This window comes from Canis aureus, chromosome 19 (assembly GCF_053574225.1).
Source record: "Canis aureus isolate CA01 chromosome 19, VMU_Caureus_v.1.0, whole genome shotgun sequence".
NCBI classification, from domain to species: domain Eukaryota; kingdom Metazoa; phylum Chordata; class Mammalia; order Carnivora; family Canidae; genus Canis; species Canis aureus.
The window spans coordinates 49,840,049-49,860,712 of record NC_135629.1 but is presented as its reverse complement, the minus strand read 5'-3'; the positions used below and the strand labels follow the sequence as shown (position 1 = coordinate 49,860,712).

The 20,664-nt window shown below is 55.1% G+C and overlaps 3 protein-coding genes and 1 long non-coding RNA gene across 6 annotated transcripts in view; 3 read left to right on the top strand and 1 right to left on the bottom strand.

Annotated features, from left to right (window-relative positions):
* Positions 1-660: 660 nt before the first annotated feature.
* MRI1 (methylthioribose-1-phosphate isomerase 1) lies at positions 661-7,396 on the top strand. Its single transcript, XM_077859710.1, has 7 exons — positions 661-867; positions 947-1,185; positions 1,897-2,072; positions 3,371-3,547; positions 3,625-3,849; positions 5,566-5,695; positions 7,362-7,396. Exons 1-6 carry the CDS (start codon positions 736-738, stop codon positions 5,691-5,693), a joined length of 1,077 nt encoding a protein of 358 aa, XP_077715836.1. The 5' UTR covers positions 661-735; the 3' UTR covers positions 5,694-5,695; positions 7,362-7,396.
* Positions 6,996-10,059, top strand: C19H19orf53 (chromosome 19 C19orf53 homolog). The gene is made up of 3 exons (XM_077859711.1): positions 6,996-7,284; positions 7,362-7,417; positions 9,607-10,059. The coding sequence occupies exons 1-3, from the start codon at positions 7,185-7,187 to the stop codon at positions 9,748-9,750; spliced, it is 300 nt and encodes a 99-aa protein (XP_077715837.1). The 5' UTR covers positions 6,996-7,184; the 3' UTR covers positions 9,751-10,059.
* The window catches only part of ZSWIM4 (zinc finger SWIM-type containing 4), a 25,434-nt gene continuing 14,763 nt past the window's right edge, over positions 9,994-20,664 (top strand). The window contains exons 1-3 of one of the 3 annotated variants that reach the window (XM_077859705.1): positions 9,994-10,125; positions 14,762-14,901; positions 19,821-20,022. In XM_077859705.1, coding sequence (XP_077715831.1) covers positions 19,908-20,022 — 115 coding nt within the window. In that variant the 5' untranslated portion in view covers positions 9,994-10,125; positions 14,762-14,901; positions 19,821-19,907. Of the gene's footprint in view, positions 10,126-13,126; positions 13,268-14,761; positions 14,902-17,471; positions 17,842-19,820; positions 20,023-20,664 lie in introns of those variants that run through there. The other 2 variants (XM_077859704.1, XM_077859703.1) reach the window with 2 other exon arrangements.
* On the bottom strand, positions 15,166-18,811 carry LOC144290459 (uncharacterized). Its single transcript, XR_013358097.1, has 2 exons — positions 18,563-18,811; positions 15,166-15,456 (listed from the first exon to the last, which is right to left on the bottom strand). It is a non-coding gene; the product is annotated as an uncharacterized LOC144290459 (long non-coding RNA).

Genomic DNA, 20,664 nt, shown 5'->3' with positions numbered 1-20,664 from the left:
GAGAGGCAGGCTCCATGCAGGGAGCCGGATGTGGGATTCGATCCCAGACTACGGCATCACCCCCTGAGCCAAGGGCAGATGCTGAACTGCTGAGCCACCCAGGAGTCCCCCCATTTCACAAATATTGATGGGAGTATTTGCAGTATGCCAGGCACTAGTCTAGCCCCTGGGGATACAGCCGTGAGCCAGACAGACCCGGGCCCTCTAGGGACTGAGGTCCTGGCCAAATTCTTACTTGGCCCTGGGGGGGGGGCGGGGAGGGCTCGGGCGTCACCAGTCTTTGCTCCCTGCAGGGATGGGAAGGTTTCAAGGCAACAAACAGTAAGACGCCTTCCTTAGTCTTTGGGACCCCCAATTCGGGCCTTTCTCTACTTCAGACCACCTTCAGCACTGCTCTGGCTGAACTCGGGCGCCAAAGGGAGCCCTCCGGACATTTGGGGGTCATGCGATGAGGCCCTAATTCTGGTCAGCCGTACGCTAAACACAGGGCCCAGAATCCAATAGCTGTCCCATAAGCGGTGCCATCTGTGCTTTCCGGGAGGCGACCAACTGCCCAGATTTAACGCGGCAGGTAAAGCGGGGCTGGCCCCGCGGGCCGCCGGTGCTGCGGGATCGCTGTGCGCACGCGCCTCGGGGGCGGCCCCCGCCCCGGCCCCGCCCCTCCGCGTTCCGAGCGCCCGCGTGCGCGGCTGGACCCCGCACCTCCCGAGCGGCGGCGGGCGAGGCGGCGGCCCCATGGCGCTCGAGGCGATCCGCTACTCCCGGGGCTCCCTGGAGATCCTCGACCAGCTGCTGCTGCCCCAGCGCAGCCGCTACGAGCCAGTGGGCTCGGTGCGCCAGGCCTGGGAGGCCATCCGCGCCATGAAGGTGGGCCGCGCGGCCGAGCGGCGGGGCCGGGGCGGGAGGAGGGCGCCCCCGCCTGACGCCGCGTCCACCCCGACCCCAGGTGCGCGGCGCCCCGGCCATCGCGCTCGTGGGCTGCCTCAGCCTCGCCGTGGAGCTGCAGGCGGGCGCGGGGGGACCGGGACCCGCCGCGCTGGTGGCTTTCGTGCGCGACGCGCTGAGCTTCCTGGTCACCGCTCGGCCCACCGCCGTCAACATGGCCCGCGCTGCCCGCCACCTGGCCGACGCCGCAGCCCTGGAGGCCGAGCGCGACGGCGCCACGGAGGAGGCGGTCCGGGAGAGGTAGGCGGCCTTGTGCCCTGCGCTGCCCCATGGGGAGGCTGGGAGTTCACTTTTTCGCAGAGTGACCTCTTTGACATATAGGGAAACTGAGGCACGGCGCATCAGCCCCAAACCACACAAGCAGGACTGAGAGCCCACCCCGGGGCAGCTGGAGACCGCCCCAAGATCCTTGCTCTCAATCCCTTGTCTGCCTCCCCAGACCGTATACAGCCCCAACTACCGTGGAGGTCCTTTTCAGAGCCACTGCATTCTCCTGGTTTTGCTTTTGAGAAATTTTGTTTCCTGTCCTCATCCCGCCCCTGCCCTTTGGTTCTTACACACCTCTGCGCTGCAGCTAAGTCGATGCTTGCCATGTTCCTTGATGCAACGAAGCTTACTCCTGCCTCAGGGCCTTTGCACGTGCTCTCTGCAGGCCAGCTCTCCACAGAGCTAACTCTCCCCATCAGGTTTCAGATACCTGCTTTCCCCACCCCCTCAGGTAACTCCACGGGGCCAGATTTTTGTCCTGTTTATTGCCGTGCTCTCCCACACACATGAGGTAAATGTGCTGTGTGAGCCAGTGGTGTGACAGGTGACAGTGGCAGAAGAGTGCAGGCCCCACAGCCTGGAGAGGCTTTGAGCTGGAGGGCTCCTGTACAGTGCTGTTGGCTAGGGAGGAGGGGCTAGCCTGGGCCCAAAGCCTGGTAGCTGAGAGCCCCTTGTTGGCCCCAGAGTGATCCGCTGCGCTGAGGACATGCTGGAGAAAGACCTCAAGGACAACCGGAGCATTGGGGACCTAGGAGCCCGCCACCTCCTGGAGCGGGCAGCTCCTGGGGGCGGCAAGGTGACCGTGCTGACCCACTGTAACACCGGTGCACTGGCCACTGCTGGCTATGGCACAGCTCTGGGTGAGTGGGCATCCATGGGAACGGGGAAGGGCCTTTTGAACACTAGAGAAACCCTAACCACTTTACCCGCCAAAAAGATATGAATGTATTCTTGTACAGAAGTGCTTAGGGTGTTAGCTTCAGGTATGGCTGGATCCAGGGGTCAAAGAGTGACATCAGGATCCACCTGTCCCTGTTCCTCAGTTCTGTCCTCCATGGTGGCATCGTTCTCATGCCCCCACAGGCTAGTAGGGAGGCTTCTAGGGTTCAGATCATGAGGAAAAGAGCCAAGGGTCTCTATGCTGACAGTGCCAGAAAAGTCTCCTCGTATCTCAGGGGCTCTGATAGGGTCACTTGCCTATCCAGGATCAATTAGTCAGTGGGCCCAGCCCAAGCCATGTGCCTACAGAAACGGCAGGATGCGAACTCCAAAAGGGCTGAGAAGGGAGTGGCCCTCCAAAAGAAAGACTGGGGTAGCTGTGACCAGGAGAGTGGGGAAGAGGTCCTGGGAGTCAAGGAAACAGATTCCTCTTGACCCTGAATTCCCCAGGAGATTTGCCTACCTGCCCGGGCCCTGCCCTTGTGCCTGGGGACTGAGGCCTTGATGGCAAGACACCGATTTATTCACTCAACAAACATCAATTAAGAATTCGACAGCCCCACCATTCCTGCAGACGTGCATTCCATTATTCATTCAACACTTGCTGAGCCCCTGCCGTGTGCCAGGCACAGTCCTGCACTGGAGACCCACCAGTGAACACAGTAGACAAAAATCTGCCCTGAGGAACAGGAAAGCAGGAGAAACAAACACAACCAATCCATAAGTACGTATGCTGGGTCCCGAGGTGATGAGTTCTAAAGAGAAAGAGCCAGGAAGGGGTCAGAGGTGTGGGGGCTTGCTATGAGAGATCAGGGATCAGGGAAGGCCTTGCGGGGAAGGTGTTCTCTGCACACATGTGCCTGGCAGAGGAGACCATCACTGCAAGGGCCTGGGGAAATGGCACTGTGCCTGGTAAGCCTTTGGTGAGTTGTACTTTTTTTTTTTTTTTTTAATACTTTATTTATTTTGAGAGAGGGCAAGACGGGCAGAGGCAGAGGATGAGAGAGAACCCCAAGCAGGCTCCATGCTCAGTACAGAACCCGATACAGGACTTGATCCCACGATCCCGAGATCATAGCCTGAGTCTAAATCAAGAGTTGGACGCCCAACTGACTGAGCCACACAGGCACCCCTGAGCTGTGCTCCTAAACAATGAGCCACCCTGTCCATGTGTCACTTTCTGTCTCATCCTGACCTTCTGGTTGGCCGGGCCCCACAGGTGTGATCCGCTCACTGCACACCCTGGGCCGTCTGGATCATGCCTTCTGCACGGAGACCCGGCCCTACAACCAGGGAGCCCGGCTGACAGCCTTCGAGCTGGTCTACGAGCAGATCCCCGCCACCCTCATCGCCGATAGCATGGCAGCAGCGGCCATGGCCCACCGGGGCGTGTCAGGTCAGCAGGTGTGGCGCCAATGGGCAGGGCTCCAAACATCCAGGGCCAGGTTATGACCCCAGCATCTTGCTCCCCAGCTGTCGTCGTGGGAGCCGACCGAGTGGTTGCCAACGGTGACACGGCCAACAAGGTGGGCACCTACCAGCTGGCCATCGCTGCCAAGCACCATGGCATCCCCTTCTACGTGGCTGCCCCCAGCTCCTCGTGTGACCTCCGTCTGGAGACAGGAAAGGAGATCGTCATTGAGGAGCGCCCAGGGCAGGAGCTGACAGATGTCAACGGGGTCAGGATTGCAGCCCCCGGTAAGCCATCCCCTTAAAGACAGGCACCAGAGCACCCAGGCACCTCCCTTTAAGCACCCTGGCCCTATCACAGAGGCAGGTGGATTTAGGTTTAGGGTAGAACCAGCCTTCTGGGGCATAAACCGCTCCTTCAAGCCATTTCTTGGAACAGAAGCATCCTGAAGGTCAGATTCAAGGTCAGAGTTAGGGGACTTAGGGCAAGTTATCCTGCTAGTCTCTATCTGGATTTCCTCCCTTGAAGAAAAAATAAGAATACTGCTTCACCTAGTGCCTATGAAGAGACACTGATGTTCTCAGCTTCTCCACTCCACCTTGCTGCTGTGAGCCAGATGCCTGAGTTCCCTCCCCCACCCCCCCACCCCCCCACCCCCTGCCCCAGGACCCCAGTCGTTTGCATCTGTAAGAAGAGCCCTCTCTACAACCCACCTGACAAACCCCAGGGTGACCAGTAAATTCACCCATGTGACGTGGAAGACAGTGCCTGACCCTTGCTTAGTGCTCATTAGATAGTAACAATTATGATTGACAATATTTTATAAAAGCGATCCCATTAAAATCCCTAGGCTCTGAAAGTACTATGGGGCTGCCACCCCAGAGCCCCAGGTATGGAGCCAAGGTAAAAATCACGCTATACAACTACACAGAGGGACATCCTAACAGTCCACATTGTTCTGTGCTGCCAATTCCTTACAGCTTTTAAAAAACAGATATGTTAATTCTATAAATATATTTCCTCCTTCTTCTTCTCTCTCTCTCTCTCTCTTTTTTTTTTTTTTTTTTAATATCCCTGCTTTCCCAGAGGCAGAAGGAACACTAGCCAAAATCCATAAGACTGTGGAAAGCAGTGTTGGCAACACCTGCCCATCCCCTGAAATAAAACTAGGGACTGCAGGGTAACAAGGATGAGAGACACAGGCCATGTACAGCCTGCTCCAGCCAGTGGTCACAGGAATGCAGAACCTGGGGGACGGGTATTCTGATTTTTCCAACATCTACATTTTGAAAGCTGGCAGCTAATTCAGTGGTCTTCAAAGACCTGTGAGCAGAGAAAACAGGCCACCCATTTGCCACCTCTGGTGTAAAAGGTTGTTAGTCATTCAGCAAATATTTTTGAGTACCTGACCGATGCTAAGGCGCTGAGGATACAGGAGTAAAAAAGACATGAACATCCCTGGGCTCGTGGGGCTGACAATCCAGCAGGGGCGACGGGAAACAAATGAAACAAATAACAAAACCACAGTGTATGTTAGAAGCAGGTGGGAGCTGAGGAGAAAGAAACAAGACAAGGATGGGCATGGGGAGTGTCCACACAGGGAGATGTGGACAGAGTGGAAGTCCTTGCCGAGAAGATGACATTTGAGCAAAGATCCAAAGGAAAGGAAACAGTGATTCATGTGCCCACCAGAGGCAGAGGGAACTGCCCATGCAAAGGCTCTAAGCTCTTAGAGCTTCTTATGGAGACCCTCAGAGCCAGCAAAAGTGGGGTAGATGTACGTAAGATTCCTGAGCCTCTTGGATGATGACAGCCCAGGAATGGTGGGGGAGCATGCGGGGTCTAAACTCATTACTAGGTGCCAAAGCTCCTGTTTTCATGCACTTAGAGAATGAGCACCCCCAGACTCTCAAGGACCACCACGGGGGAGAGAGGTGACAACAGCTTGAGAACCTCCACAGAGCCACATACCTGCCTTCTTGCCTCCCCTCTCTCTCCTTCAGGGATTGGGGTTTGGAATCCTGCCTTCGATGTCACCCCCCATGACCTCATCACTGGCGGCATCATCACAGAGCTGGGCGTCTTTGCTCCTGAAGACCTCCAGGCAGCCCTAAGCACCACCGCCTCCTGAGGGTAGGGACCCTATACGGACCCCAGAAGTAATCAACCTGACTCTCCATATCCAGCCCCCATCCTCTTAGGGTTTATAATAAACTTATTGAATGGCCTGCCCCCAAACTTACCTGTTCCCCCAAACACTCCTTCCCCAAACCAGGGAGAGCACACAGGACCTTTGCATGGCTCTTAGGGGCCCTGTAACAGGAGCCAGTGTGCCCAAGTTCAGAACCCAGCTCGGCCACTTTCTCTGCAGTGTGATCTTGGCCAAGCCACTTCGCCTTCCCATGCTTCTCATTTATAAAACACGGATATTATTAGTACTGCCCTCTTAGGTTGCTTCAGGGCTAGAACCAGGGTGGTGCGTGGGATACAGAATTTTCAATGGGACACTGAAAAGCTCAGTAATCAAGATAAATAATAGCTTCATGGAATATTTTTTAAAACTAAAAATTAATGCAAAAATGCAAAACGATATCCATGATGAACAAAAGATCAAGATATTAAACGGACTGGACACTTGCCTTTGCACGAATTGACCTTACCTAACCCCTGACACTGGCCCTTGTTCCAATAAAACCTTGTTTAAAGTAGTAGGCAGCTGGTCCGTAGGCTATAGCTGGCTCTTCTTTGAGACAGGCAGAGAAAGAGTGAGAGTGCAACTTGGGGGTCAGGGCAGAGGGAGAGGGGAGAGAGAATCCCAAGTTGACCCCACTGTCAGCATGGAGCTCGACATGCTGCTAGATCTCACGACTCTGAGATCATGACCTGACTGCGCTGAAATCAGGTGGAAACTTAACCAACTGAGACACCCAGGTCCCCTTAATTTTATATTTTAATACTGATTTTTTAAAGTAATCTCTGCAACCAACGTGAGTATCAAATTCACTGCCCTGGGACCAAGGATCACGTGCTCCACTGACTGAAGCAGCCAGGCACCCCTGAAATTTTATTTTTAAATGTTGAAAATACTATTGATAACTGATTACGGAATTTTAGGCACCCTTAAAATTTGCACCAGTGAGTGCCTCACTCGTCTCACCCTAGTGCTAGATTAAATTTTATGTACAAAGCATGAAGCGAAGTCTTTTTTTTATTTTAAGATTTTATTTATTTATTTATTCATGAGAGAGAGAGGCAGAGACACAGGCAGAGGGAGAAGCAGGCTCCATGCAGGGAGCCCGAAGTGGGACTCGATCCCAGGTCTCCAGGATCACGCTCTGGGCTAAAGGCAGTGCTAAACCGCTGAGCCACCCGGGCTGCCCATAAAACTAAGTCTTACAAAACAAGTGAGCGCCTTGTAAATACTCTCTTACATTACAACCTTGAAGTTTTTGCAAAGCGCTGCCTACGATCCGCGCCTTCTGGGGGCATCTGTCTCTTTAACGCTTTGCCACGTTGTGTCCCGTGAGCCTTTGCGCCCCGCCGCCTCGCTGTGTCCCGTCGTGCCCCTCGCCTTCCGGCTGCCATTACTCACAGCCCCGCCTTTTCCGGCGCATCCCCGATCATGGCGCAGGGGCAACGCAAGTTCCAGGCGCGGAAGCCGGGGAAGAGCAAGGCGGCGGCGGCGGCGGCCTCGGAGCGGAACCGGGGCCCCAGGAAGGGTGGTGAGGAGCTATCAAGGGTCTGGGGGGCGGAGGGGGCCTGGGGCACCCCGGCCTCACGCGAGCGCATCTCTTCCCAGGTCGTGTGATCGCCCCCAAGAAGGCGCGCATCGTGCAGCAGCAAAAGCTCAAGAAGGTGAGTGGGGCGTGCGAGCGGCGAGGGAAGGGGCCTGGAGGGGGCGAGGGGCGGAGGCTGGCGCCCGGACCCGGTGGGCCTCCGCTTCGGCCCCTGCGCCGTGGATACCCGCACGTCACGTACCGTTCCCCAGGCCTCGCAGCAGCAAGGCCTGACGTGCAGAAAGTGTTCAGCAGGCACCTCAGCCGCTCTGGGCGTTCAGCGTTAGTAGGAGTCGGGAGGGGAGGAGGCGTGGCGAAGTGGAAACGCCGGCTTTGCGGAGAGGCAGCGCTGCGTGCGCTCGCAGCTCCCATCAGCAGCTAGTAGTTCTTCCCCCTGCGTCTCTTACCTGTAAATGGTCGTAGTGCCAGCACCTTTCTCCCAGAAGTGCAAGGACTTAACGCCCTGCGCTGAGAACAGCACGGGACACAAGGAAACGTTAGCTGCGTTGCTCTTCGTTTTTGTGGTTGTGTCTAAATGCAGCTTCTTTACAGAAGTGGATGGCGTAGAATTTATTCAGAAGTTTAAAGAGATTTGAAACTGGTTTTACTGGAGTCTGACTTGAGTTCAGATTGTACTCCACGCTAATTAATGCGTATGACCTTGAGCAACTTGTTTAGGTTCCCGAGAATGTCGGTTTTCTGAGACCTGGGCACCCAGTGGTCTTCATACCTTCACCGGCAGCGGGAGGCAGACTGCCTCTTGGGCATCTCAGACTCAGCATATCCCAAACCAAGCTCCTGATCCTCCCCTCTCCCTCCCGGACATAACCCTTCCACAGTCTTGATTCAGGAAGACTCCAGAGACTTGGGATCATTCTTGATTCCCCCTTCTCTCTCATCTGGGTCTAATCCCATCCTTTATTGCTTTTAGCATTAATCTAGAATCCACTCATTTCCCACCTCCGATGACCCTCGCCACCGGGTCCCATCCCATCAACTACCACCTGCACCAGTGCAGTCACCTCCTTCCTCATCTCCTGTCTCTCCCCACAGCCGCCAGAGGGCACCAGTGAGCAACCGAGTCTGGGCTGTTCCATCCACTGCTCCAGCCTTCAGTGTCTTCCCACCTCAGGAAAAGCCCAAATCCTCCCCAGGGCGGCCCTGCGTGATCTGTCCTTGTCATCTCCCACTCTCCTCCTTGCTCACTGGCCCCTTAACTGCCCCTTATGCCACCGTAGCATTTTTGCATTGGCTGTTTCCTCTGCCCAGATTCTTCTCCCAGAAGTCCACACAGCTCCGTTTCTCAGGGTCTAGTCTGACAGCAGGCAGTGCCTCTGGCTGTCCCCAATAACATCCACCCCTCACACGTCCCATGTTTTTTCATCAATAGCAGAGCTTACCTTCACTTAAACCTAGTGGGTCACGGGCGTTTATGTCATCTGTAAACCACACACATGCTGAGTGCTAGCTCCCTGGGGGCAGATGTTTTCTGTGTCTTGTTTGTTGTTGTGTCCCCTGCCTCTAGGTGTGTGATAGTCACGGTGGTCATGATTGTTGGAAGTCATGTAGGACAGGGCAGTTCGGGAAATTTGATTAAAATTTGGACCCGGGATCCCTGGGTGGCGCAGCGGTTTGTTTAGCGCCTGCCTTTGGCCCGAGGCGCGATCCTGGAGACCCGGGATCGAATCCCACGTCGGGCTCCCGGTGGATGGAGCCTGCTTCTCCCTCTGCCTGTGTCTCTGCCTCTCTCTCTCTCTCTCTCTGTGTGTGTGTGTGAGACTATCATAAATAAATTATTTAAAAAATTTTTTTTAAATAAATAAATTAATTAAATTAAATTAAATTTGGACCCAAATCCCTGTGCCTTTGCTTGCTCACATCTCTGTGTCTTGGGGCCCCAGTTCGCCCTAGGCCAAGTGGAAATGGCAGGGGCCAGGAGAGGACTGCTCCCTGGAAGCTGGGACCAAAGGCTCTGGGCATGCCAGGTGCCAGGTTCTAGTCTCCCATCCCTCACCTGTTGGGGGAACCCTGGACAGGTGCCTCCTCACTGCAGGAACCTGTGTCCTCATCTGTAAAATGGGGATGAGCAGAGGTTTAAAAGCTGAGGTCCAGAGACAAGAACAGGATTTTTTGTATGTAACACCCCAAAGAGTGCAGGGCAGAAGAAAGACATAAACCCCAGACTCTCAGGGGCTGCTACAGGGGGAGTTGCTCATCCCACCCCCCACCTCAGGTCCCAGTCTCATTGCCCTGTGGTTGCCCCCTTAGGATCTGGAGGTCAGCATCCGGAAGAAGATTGAACATGACGTTGTAATGAAGGCCAACAGCAGCCTGCCCAAGAAGCTGGCGCTGCTGAAGGCCACTGCCAAGAAGGAGGCAGCCTCTTCTTCCTCCACCAAGACACCTTCCTAAGGGCACTGGCCCATTGGAGGCCATCGCCACAGCCTCCGTGCTCAGACCTCTGCAGGTGGCCCCACAGGTGGCACTGCAAGGAGAGGCCGTGCTCTCCAGAGCCTCAGGTGGCACACACCTCAGATTTCATTGGAGGCAAAGCCCGTGAGCAGGTGATCAGCAGATCTGGAAGGCACTGGTCAGCTTGTCAGGGTGCCGAGGACTCCAGAAGGGAAGGAAATGTTTGCCTACTTCCTGCTTTCCCCTCCCCCTCCCCAGGTCTTGTCTCCACTGGTTTAACCCAGAGCAATAAACCTGACTGTGATTCTTCCTGCGTTCCCATGCTCCTGTGAGTGGGCCAGTGTTGGGGCTGCAGACCAGGTGTGCCCCAACCAGGTGAGTCCCAGCACTTTTCATCAGAGACCAGCCATGCGCCTGCCCCGAGAGGAATGATGAATAGGCATCTGTACCTCCAGCCCAGGAGCCAGAGGAGAGTCTCCTGCCCCTCCGGCCCCAGGTGATCCCATCAGCCTCCTAACTTGCCTGCACACCCTCCAAAGGATGCCCAGATCACCACCTTTACCAGAGATGAGCCAGGCGTCTTAGGGAGCTACTTTCCATCCATATGACAGATGTTGACACCACCTGATCTGAGTGCCAACTAAACCAGAATGCACTTAGAAACTGCGGGGGGGGGGGGGGGGGGGTGCTTGATCTTCAAAGTCCAAACAGCTTCTATTTATGTAGTACTGCCAGTGGTGCAGGCACTGTTCTAGTGCTTTCCACACCACCTCAGCCCCTGCAATGCCCTGGTTAGGTCATGTTGTAGAGCCTCTCTCCTGCTCCCTCCTGGGCCCCTCCATCATTGTCTGCAGTCTGCTGGACTGAACAGTGCCTGTGAATCATTCAAGACCCTGACAGCCTTCCTGCCCTCCCCCTACTGGGGTGTGAGGAGCAAGTCGCAGCTCCAGAAACAGGGCTGCACTCTGGGTGCCACTGAACTGCCACCTTTGGGGGATGCAGTGGCACCTGTGGGTACAGACAGCTGCACCCTGATCCCCTGCTGGCCTCCCCTTCCCCAGCCAGCTGAACCCACCCCAGACAGCTTTTTTTGGTCCCACACAGTGGTGGTGAAAAGTCCTTAAACTACTAAAATTTTCCTACAAAGTAGGGGGCAGCCACTATGGAAAACAGTTTGGTGCTCCTCAGTTCAGCCTAGAAAGATCACATGACCCAATCTCATGCCCAAAAGGATTGAAAACAGGGATTTGACCAACAGCTTTGTCCATGAATGTTCACAGCGGTGCTAGTTACAGTCCCCTAAAGAGACACAACCCAGGTATCCCTCAACAGACGGCAGGTAGCATGTGTACCTGTGCAGGGGAGTATGCCCCTGCCATCAAAAGGTACGATGCGCCCGCACGCTACACCATGGATGAACCTCAAAAGCAGGCTGAATGGAAGAAGTCGGCCGTGTGGTGCCAGGACTCCATTTGTGTGAAATGTCCAAGACAGGCAAATCCACGGGGAGCCAGCGAGCAGACCAGTGTTTTGAGGGAGTAGGGTCGGGGAGGGGGTGATTGGTAATGGATGCTGGAGTCCTCTTTTGGAGTAAGTTTTGGAACTAGACCCACGTGGTTGCAGAACAGTGTGAATACTGAATACCACTAAACTGTACTCTTTTAAAAATATATTTTTAAAGACTGACTTAGGGGCAGCCCGGTGGCTCAGCGGTTTAGTGCCGCCTTCAGCTCAGGGCCTGATCCTGGAGACCTGGGATCAAGTCCCACATTAGGCTCCTTGCATGGAGCCTGCTTCTCCCTCTGCCTGTGTCTGCCTCTCTGTGTGTCTTTCATGAATAAATAAGTAAAAAATCTTTTAGAAATAAATAAAATAGAGACTTATTTAATAAAGAGCATGCAGGGGCTGGGGCAGAGGAAGAGAGAATCCCAAGCAGACACATACACCCCTCCCCCCACCAGGCTTAGAGACCCATGCAGGGCTGGAGCCCAGGACCCTGAGGTCATGACCCAAACGGAAATCAAATGTCAAATGCTCAACCAACTGAGCCACCCAGGTGCTTCTGAATGTATGCTTTTAAACGGATTTAATGTATAAGCAATTTCACGCAAAAAAAAAAAAAAAAAAAAAAACCTCCTAATTTACATCTTAAAAAAAAGTCGGAACTTGTGGCAGCAGAGCCCAAATTTGATGGAAAGACTGGTTTGGGGTTTCCCCAGCCCCAATGCTCACCTTTAGGGGGCAGGGAGATGGGGTGGGAGGGCAGGTCTGAGTTCAGTGGTGTCTCATGCATGCGCACACGGCGTGCACACCCTTCCTTGAGCCCCGCGCCCCTCAGGCATCCCAGACTTCCCTGCCATCGGCCCACAGCACAGCAATGTCTCCTCTAAGCAAGTGGCTTCTGCCTTTTGAGACGGAGCCACTTTGCCCACTGGGCATTTATGCTCCACCTGCTAGGTAGAGCTGAGAACTGGCATTCTAGTGGGGAAAACCCAGGAGAGCCCAGTCTGCCCCCTCCGGACCACCTCCCCATCCTCTGTGTCCTACCTCCTGCTGTGGTTCCCGCCCCTCCCGGATGTGACCCTGGAGAGCCTTCCTCTGCCCTCCCGCACTTCCACCCCAGGAGTGGTCACTCGGCTGGCACCACTCTATAGACTTTTCTCCTTTGCGTCTTTGTTCACTGCTGTGTCTCCCCACACCTAGGACGGTGCGCAGGAGGTGCTTAATGAACAGGTGTTCGTTGAATGAAGGCAGTAATGAATTGTTTTCCCTTTTTTGCAAGGAAAAGTTTGCATTTCAATGAATCAGTTCTGATTATTCAGTGCATCATCTCTATACAACACACCCTTCCGGGTTATCTGATTCATAGCATTGTCTTTGAACTCTCAGCTCTGGAGATTTGTAAGCAACTGCTAGCAATATAAAACCACTTATCTGTAGACATGCAAATTCCATCCCGGCCAGCAGAGGTTTCGTTGACAACCCTCCTCCCCTATGGAAAAAACAAGTTGCCCCCATCTGCACGTTTGTTTGTGCAAACAGTCTGATAATGTGAAAGTGCCTGCTCTCCAGACTCTTTTGAATCGCCTATAACATCTGCCTGGTTCCCACATGAGTTCAATAAAAATGTTAGCACGTGTCCATCTTTGTGTGTCTGCGAGAATCATGATTTCTCCCTCTTCTGGAAATCCCTTGGGGTTTTTTGTTTTTGTGTGTGTGTGTGTGTGTGTGTGTGTGTGTGTGTGTGTGTGTTTTGTTTTGTTTTGTTTTTTTAAATCCCTTGTTCATCTTCATCTAGAATTTTAAGGAGGGCGAGGACTGGGAATGGGTGGGCTCCCAGTGCCTCCTGGTCCCTCCCTCGGCCACCAGGAGGCACCTGGAACCCAGGCCAACCCCACTGAGGCCGGCGGCGCCCAGGCGGGCCAGGGACTCCTGTAAACCAGCCGTCTTTGTCCCTCTGACGCCAGCCCTTTTGAGGAGGACCCCAGGGGCGAGGAAAGGCATTCAGGCGCAACAGGTATGAGGTCTGGAATGTCAACCCACTTGTTCCCCCTCCCCCCCACCTCTTGGCCTCCCCAAATAGCCTCACCATCCCGCATGACTTTTCCCTCTATGCCTGTCCCCCCACCCCCTGCCCACTTAGAAGCCCACCACTGGTGCTGAAGCCAAGAGCCCCAGACTTTGGAAAATACCTACGCCTTGAGTTCAGTGCCAGTTTCTGCCACTTTCCGGCTATGGGACCTTCAGCGAGTCCTGTCACCTCTCTGAGCCTCTGTTTGCCCATCTATTAAATGGGGATCCTGACACCCCTCACTCAGCATGGAAAATTCTGGAACATGAGGGCTGGGAGAGCTGCCTTTGTTCAAAGAGTGGAGCCCCAGACTAGCCCCTCAGCCTGGCCTCTCTTGCCTCTCACCCTGGCCCTCTCTGCAGGGCTGGAGCAGTCACTAAATGCGCCTTTTCAGACACAATTATGCCTTCCCCTCCTGCTTCCACCATCCCCCTCGGCCTGAATGCCCACTCGTCCCGGGGGGGCCCTGACACTGAGCCCGTGAAGTGTGTTCCAAAAGGGAAGAAAAGACATGTAAGAAGTAAAGCTTGCCAGTTGGGCAGGCCAGAGGGGCTGCATCGGAACCGGGAAGTGAAACTGCCCGGCTGGTTTCCCGCCTGAGTCAGCAAGGGTAGGGGCTGTGCAAGGGGCTGGCAGCCACCGAGGACCCTGGAAGGTTGGGGGGTGGCCACAGAGCCAGGGGCCCTATCCCCTTCCAACTGAGCCTCCAGGGCCACCCTATTTCCCATGGGTCTCGAGGACATGTGGGTTTGGGGTCAGGAGCTGTGGATGCCTAGACAGTGAGCTCACAGCGGCCTGGCGGATAAATGTGGCTTCCATCTCCTTGAAGCCCAAGCTCCCTGGCTGCGAGGAGGGAGGACGGGAAGACGTGTGTATGGCTGGAACCCCGCTCCCAACCTCTCCTCAAAGTGTTGCTAAGGCGAAGAACGGGCTTAGAGACTCCCAGGGCCTTTCTGACCTCACATATTCTCCTGAGATCACTGGGTGGCCTTGGGCAGCTTTCTTTCTCCGGGCCTCATTCCCCTCATCCTTAAAATCAGGAAAATGGAATAGAATGTTGGTGCTTCCCAAACTCTGTGGATTTGATCCCCAGCCAAGGCGGCAGAACCAGCCTGCCCACGGGGCTTGAATGCTGGCCCTACCCTTCCCTGCTGGGGGCCTTGGGCAAGTCACTTTTTTTTTTTTTTAAGATTTTATTTATTCATGAGAGGCAGAGACACAGGCAGAGGGAGAAGCAGGCTCCCCACCGGGAGCCTAATGCCAGGACCCTGGGATCACGACCTGAGCCAAGGCAGACACGCAATGCTGAGCCACCCAGGTGCCCCTCACCTGACCTTCCTGTGCCTGTGTCTTCACCCATGAGATGGGCATGATGACGATGTTAGTATCTATTTTTGGACAATAAACATCCTCACTGTGTTTGTTATCACCCATTCTCAGTTCCTCCGACAAGTAGTCACTGAACTAGAACAGCCTAGAGCGACTTCAACATCTCAGGACGCCCACTGAAGCATGCTCTGGGGACCGGGACCCAGGCTTAGCTGGCACAGCCATGCACCAGATGCCGAGGAGGACTGCTGGTAAGGGCGCCCCCGGGGTCCAGTTTGCGAGGGGGAGCACCTGACACACAGGCTTTGCTGAAGTCCTCCTGGACTCTCCCCACACCCCAGTTACTCCTTCCCCATCAGTCTATCTTTTTTTTTTTTAATTATTTGTTTATTCATGAGAGACAGAGAGAGAGAGGCAGAGACACAAACAGAGGGAGAAGCAGGCTCCATACAGGGAGCCCGATGTGGGACTCGATCCTGGGTCCACAGGATCACGCCCTGAGCCAAGGGCAGACACTTAACCCCTGAGCCACCCAGGCGTCCCCAGTCTGTCTTTTAAAGGCACGCAGCAATAAGTCTAGGGCTTCCCAGTCTGGGTGACTTCAGGCAAGCACTTCCTTCTCAAAGCCTCAGTTTCCTCATCTGAGAAATGGGGACCACGATCCCCACTTTGCCGCACTGGTTTGGAAGGCTTATGCGTGATAATGAGCAGGAACCACCAGAGCACCTCGAAGGTAGTCAGTGGGCTATTATCTGTGTCCTTTCTGCTGCTGTCACTGTGGCAGGCTGTGGTTTCTAACACCTCTGCTGTCCAATAGAAATTACAGTGCAAGTCACGTCTCTAACTTTAAATATTCTGATACCACATAAAATATAAAACATAGGGGGATCCCTGGGTGGCTCAGCGGTTTAGCGCCTGCCTTGGGCCCAGGGCGTGTGATCCTGGAGTCCTGGGATCGAATCCCACATAGGGCTTCCCTGCATGGAGCCTGCTTCTCCCTCAGTCTGTGTCTCTGCCTCTCTCCCTCTCTCTCTCTCTCTCTCTCTGTCTCTCATGAATAAATAAAATAAAATCTTTAAAAATAAAAAATAAAAATAAAAACAGGTGGAATTAATTTGATAATGTAAACTCAAACTTACCTAAAATATTATCATCTTGACATGTAATCCACACAAAAATTTGTTTTTAATATTAAAAAATTGTCTTAAATATTTTATTTATTTATTTGACAGAGAGAGAGAGAGAACAAGAGAGCACAAGCTGGTAGAGCAGCAGACTTAGAGGGAGAAGCAGGCTCTCACTCATCAGGGAGCTCCATGTGGGGCTGGATCCCTGGACTGGGAGTTCATGACCTGAGCCGAAGGCAGAGGCTCAACCAACTGAGCCACCCAAGCAGCCCTTAATATTAAAAATTCTTAATGAGCTATTTTCCCTTTTTTCCCCTGCTAAGTCCTTGAAAATTATATTGGCAACATAACCCAATTCCGCCCAGCCGCATTTCAAGGACTCAAAGGCCACTTGTGGTCAGTGGTGACCCTACTGGACAGCACAGGTTGGAGGCAGTTTACTGAATGGTGGGCTGGGGACCAGCCAGAAAGTGCAGCTGGAAATTCCTGGAAGGAAAAAGCCGGAGTTCCCAGATGCCGTGGGGAGACTGGGAGCAGCAATCAGGCCACTTAGGGACCAGCTTGGGTTGTTCCTGCTTTGTAGACATTTCAGCGGAGTGGGAGCCGCGGACGAGTTGGTTCAGGCAGTAAGTTAAGGGCTGAGTGACTGCTGTATGCCTGATGCTGCTCCTGTGCTACCAGTTACACAAACTACTGCCACTGGGGGTCTCGGTGGAGAGGGGAAGGGACAGATATTAAGCAACTGCTGAACTCGATAAAGAAATGTGATCACGGAGAAAAGTATGGCGAAGGGGAAATGTGGGGTTTTCTAAGGACAGTGGAGAGGAAGGATGGCGTGGGTAGCGGGGCGGGAGGGGGCGGGGGGCGTGGCCGCCGATCGCGACCACGGGCGGCTTCCGGGCCAGAGAGGGTGGCCTGGACGAAATGGGTCAGGAGAACAATCGGAGCTGATCAGATTTGACAACTATTAGTTGAATCTTAGGAAATTGCCTCAAATTTTAGTAGGTCGAAAATCAGCAATTTCCTGTGATTCAACGTAGTATCCAGGGCATAGAATGGGTGAAGGGTTTTTAGCTTGGGGCTTGGGTGAGGCTCCGTTTCTAGAGAAGAGGTCTGCAGCCCCCAAGAGCCCTACCGAGGGGGTCTGTGATCCCCCACCCCACCCCCCAAACAACAAAACTGGACTCCGCGCCCAGAGACGCTGAGAGGGTTTCTCGCCGCACACAGCCCAAGGGAGGAGGGGCTGAGCTGCTGCCTTGGAATCCCGCCGCTCAGTCTCGCTCCCCGGCCGAGCCGTGTTGATTGTCCCCTCGCGGAGCCCGGAAGCGACCCTCAGTAAACAAAGCCGTGTGTGGGCGCAGCCCCAGCTGCCCGGGGCGCGCTGTCCAGCCGGAGGGGGGCGGGAGAGGAATGTTGTGAATGAACCCAGGGCCCGCCCCGAAACTCCGCATAAGGCCTGCGCCGCGGGGGTCCTCCCGTCCTGATTGGCCACCGGCGCCCCATGATGGACAGCGCAGCCCGATGAGCACTCTGATTGGGCTTCCGCCGTAAGACAGGCAGCACCTCCGACCAGTGAAAAGCGAGAGCTTGCTGACGAGTCTGGAGGTGCAGCCAATAGTGGAGGAGAGCCTCGGAGGCCGAGGGGGGGGCCAATGGGGACGGGCGACGGGGGCGGGACGACGGCGGAGGATAAAGCGGCGACTGAGGCAGCTTCATTGTTGTGAAGAGTCTTAAAGGGGCCGCATCACCCGGCCGGCCCGGCGCGGGGCGGGGGTGGGTGCGGCTGGGGTCCCGGGGCGGCAGAGCGCAGAAGACGAACTGGAAGGCGGGTAGGGGGCGCGGGAGCCGGCGAAGCCAAGCGGGCATCGGACCGACCCCCGATCAGGCCCCGCCCCGGCCCCGGCCCGGCCGATGGACCCCCCCGCGGCCAAGCGGAGCCGGGGCTGCCCCGCGGGACCGGAGGAGCGCGATGCCGGGGCCGGGGCCGTGCGCGGCCGGGGCCGGCCCGAGGCGCTGCTGGACCTCAGCGCCAAGCGAGTAGCCGAGAGCTGGGCCTTCGAGCAGGTGACGAGGGGTGAGGGGAGGTGGGGGAGGGACGCACCCCCAGCCTCTTCCCGACCTGCCTTCTCCTCCCCTGCCCAACCCCGGGCCTCGGAACCTGCCCCCATACGAGACACTCCCAGAGGTCTCCGGGGTCCTTAAGTCCGCCCTGAAACACCCCCTTATCCTCCCATTTCACTCCCCCATTCCTCCTGCCATCTCTGCCCTCCAGCCCACAAGACACAGGGATGCCCTCGGCTCCCTAGATCCCAGCTCAGGAACTTCCTCCTCTCACAACCCTGGGTACCCTCTTTTACCACCTCATCCTCAGCTCCCAATTAAGGCACCCCATTCAGTCCTCACTCCTACAAGCCGCCCCCACTTGGGGGACACCCCAGATCTCATCCCCTAGCGACTCTAGATCTCTGCCCCACACCCCCAGTAGAGACCTAACTCCCCCATTTCTACAGATCCCAGCCTCAAAATACTCCTTTCTGTCCCTGATGTGTGCCTCCAGAACCCACCTATTCCCTGGGGAACCCCCTCACCCCAGATCCTTCCCTGGAGTCCTGCTTCCCTCCCTCAGTACTTCTGGGACCACCTCCCACCTGAGACTGCCCAACCCCTCCAGTGTCAGGGTACTTCTCACATTCCCCATTTCCCCCATGTTCATCCTCTCTCTGCCCCCCAGCCATTCCAGTCCTTCCATAGGTCCGCAGCAAGGGCACGGCCTGGGTCATAGTACCTGGACAGGTGCACCTGGAACCTACTTCTGTAGTTTCTGGGGGTTCTGTCCCAATGCCCCAGGGCTGGGGTGGTTAGAATCCCCTCTTCCAGCCTCAGAGTGGACTTCTGAGGAGTAAAGATGGGGCTTGGCCTGGACCAAGCCCTCTGCAGTCCCCATAGGCTCTGCCTCTGTCTAGCTTTGAGGGGGTGTCTTTGCTCCCTGGCTTCTCCAGAGTTAGGAAGTCTGCCGGGACTGATGAGTCTGGGCCAAGTGTGGATGGGGCAGGCTCTGATTCATGGCCTGGAAAATCCCTCCTTAGTCATCTGCCAACTGTCCCTGAGGCCTGAGCCAGTAGTCACTGGTCCTCCCACTTCCCCCAGAAACCCAGGACTGGGAGTTCTGGGAGGTCACTGCCCCTTTATTGTGGTGTGAGACACCCAGCATAATCCTAAAACCATCTCTGATGGTTCCCATGTACCTGCGCGGATCAGGCCTGGTGCTAGGACAGCTCTTGCTCCTCAGAAGCTCACAGAATCCTCTGGGGTCCTTTGGAGTTGTTGTTATCCCTCCCACTTTGAAGAAACTAGAGCACAGAGAGGTTGAGCAACTTGCCTAAGGTCACTCAGCCAGTGAGTAGCAAGCTGATTGGAACATAGGTTCAATCAGCTTGGTTTACTGCTCGAAGCCCACAGGGTTGGTGAGGACACCCTCCCTTCCTGCAGGCCCTTGGAAGCTGAGAACGAAGCCTGTCTTGGGTGTTGGAGCTCACCAGCTGTGAGACTAAGCAAGTGGATTCACCCCACTTCTGAGCCTCAGAGTCTCTGGGCTGCAAAATGGGGTGATAACTAGTATTACTGAAATGTTGCTATGAAAATTATGGGAAATCACAGGCTCAAAGCATTTAGCATTGTGTAGGCGGAGAGTATAGAGGCCTGATCACTATTCTTACCACTTTGTCTCCTTTTCTCCTGCCCCCTCAAAGCCCAGGAAGTGGGGCTACATTATACTAGGACCCTGGGACCTGACATCCAGGAGGGAAGTCACAGAAAGTTCTAGAACACTAAGTACAGGCCAGGTGTTACTGTAAGCGCTTTATGTATATTAATGCATATTTAATCCTCATGATACTCCGGAGGCGGGTGCTGTTAACAATCCCCACCTCACACTTGAAAAAAAACAAGCTCAGAGAGGCAAAGTGACTTGCTCAAAGTCATACTGCCTCTAATTGGCAAAGCTAGGATTCAAGCTGGTTTCTAACCCACCGCCCTCCCCGCAGGTTGAGGAGCGGTTCTCCCGGGTGCCAGAGCCGGTCCAGAAGCGCATTGTGTTCTGGTCATTCCCGCGCAGCGAACGGGAGATCTGTATGTACTCGTCGCTGGGCTACCAACCCCCGGAGGGCGAGCATGATGCCCGGGTGCCCTTCACCCGAGGGCTGCACCTGCTTCAGAGCGGGGCTGTGGACCGCGTGCTGCAAGTGGGTGAGTGCTCGCCCCCCACCCCTGCTGGCCATGGAGGTCAGGAGGTCCAGAGCAGGCTTGAAGGAGGAAGGAGTAAAGGAGGGCCTGGGCCAGGGTCAGGGGACGTTCCAGACCTCTGGCATCCATGCCCAGATTTTACAAGATATTGTGAGCCTAGGATCAGAGATCTGCCTAGACCTCAGGCAGCGGACTTAAATGGGGCTGGGGATGGGGTGCGGGGGGGAAGGATGGTGAACCAGAAAGCAGGGGAGAGGAGGTTCCAGAATTTAGGCGGCAGGGACCAGGGAAGGGTGGAGGACTTAAGTTACTTCTAGATCCGAGGTGGAGGGCCACTATGGGGTTTGGGTACAGGATTCTGAGCTAAAGGCAGAGGTGGTCCTAGAGTCCTTGGACAGTTAGACTGGTGGGTGGGAGAAGAGGTGGTGACACGGAGGAGGGCAGCTCTGAAGCAGCGCCGAGGAGTGGTTGCAAACCAGAAGCAAGAGATTTCAGACCTCAGGCAGAGGGACCCAGGGATGCTATGGGACCAAGGTCGAGAACCAGAGGTAAATGACCCCAGACCTTTGGAAGCAGGGGCCTAGGGGAGGGTTGGAGGCAAAGATTTAGAGCCAGAGATGAGAAGGAGTCTTAGACCTCAGGCAG

Excerpts from the sequence above, each read along its gene's own strand:
- MRI1 (XM_077859710.1), top strand. The coding sequence starts at position 736 with ATGGCGCTCGAGGCGATCCGCTACTCCCGGGGCTCCCTGGAGATCCTC. Across the intron at positions 1,186-1,896 it reads GAGGAGGCGGTCCGGGAGAG|AGTGATCCGCTGCGCTGAGG; the intron begins GTAGGCGGCCTT and ends TGTTGGCCCCAG. Across the intron at positions 3,548-3,624 it reads GGCCCACCGGGGCGTGTCAG|CTGTCGTCGTGGGAGCCGAC; the intron begins GTCAGCAGGTGT and ends CTTGCTCCCCAG.
- C19H19orf53 (XM_077859711.1), top strand. The coding sequence starts at position 7,185 with ATGGCGCAGGGGCAACGCAAGTTCCAGGCGCGGAAGCCGGGGAAGAGC. Across the intron at positions 7,285-7,361 it reads CCGGGGCCCCAGGAAGGGTG|GTCGTGTGATCGCCCCCAAG; the intron begins GTGAGGAGCTAT and ends ATCTCTTCCCAG. Across the intron at positions 7,418-9,606 it reads AGCAGCAAAAGCTCAAGAAG|GATCTGGAGGTCAGCATCCG; the intron begins GTGAGTGGGGCG and ends TTGCCCCCTTAG.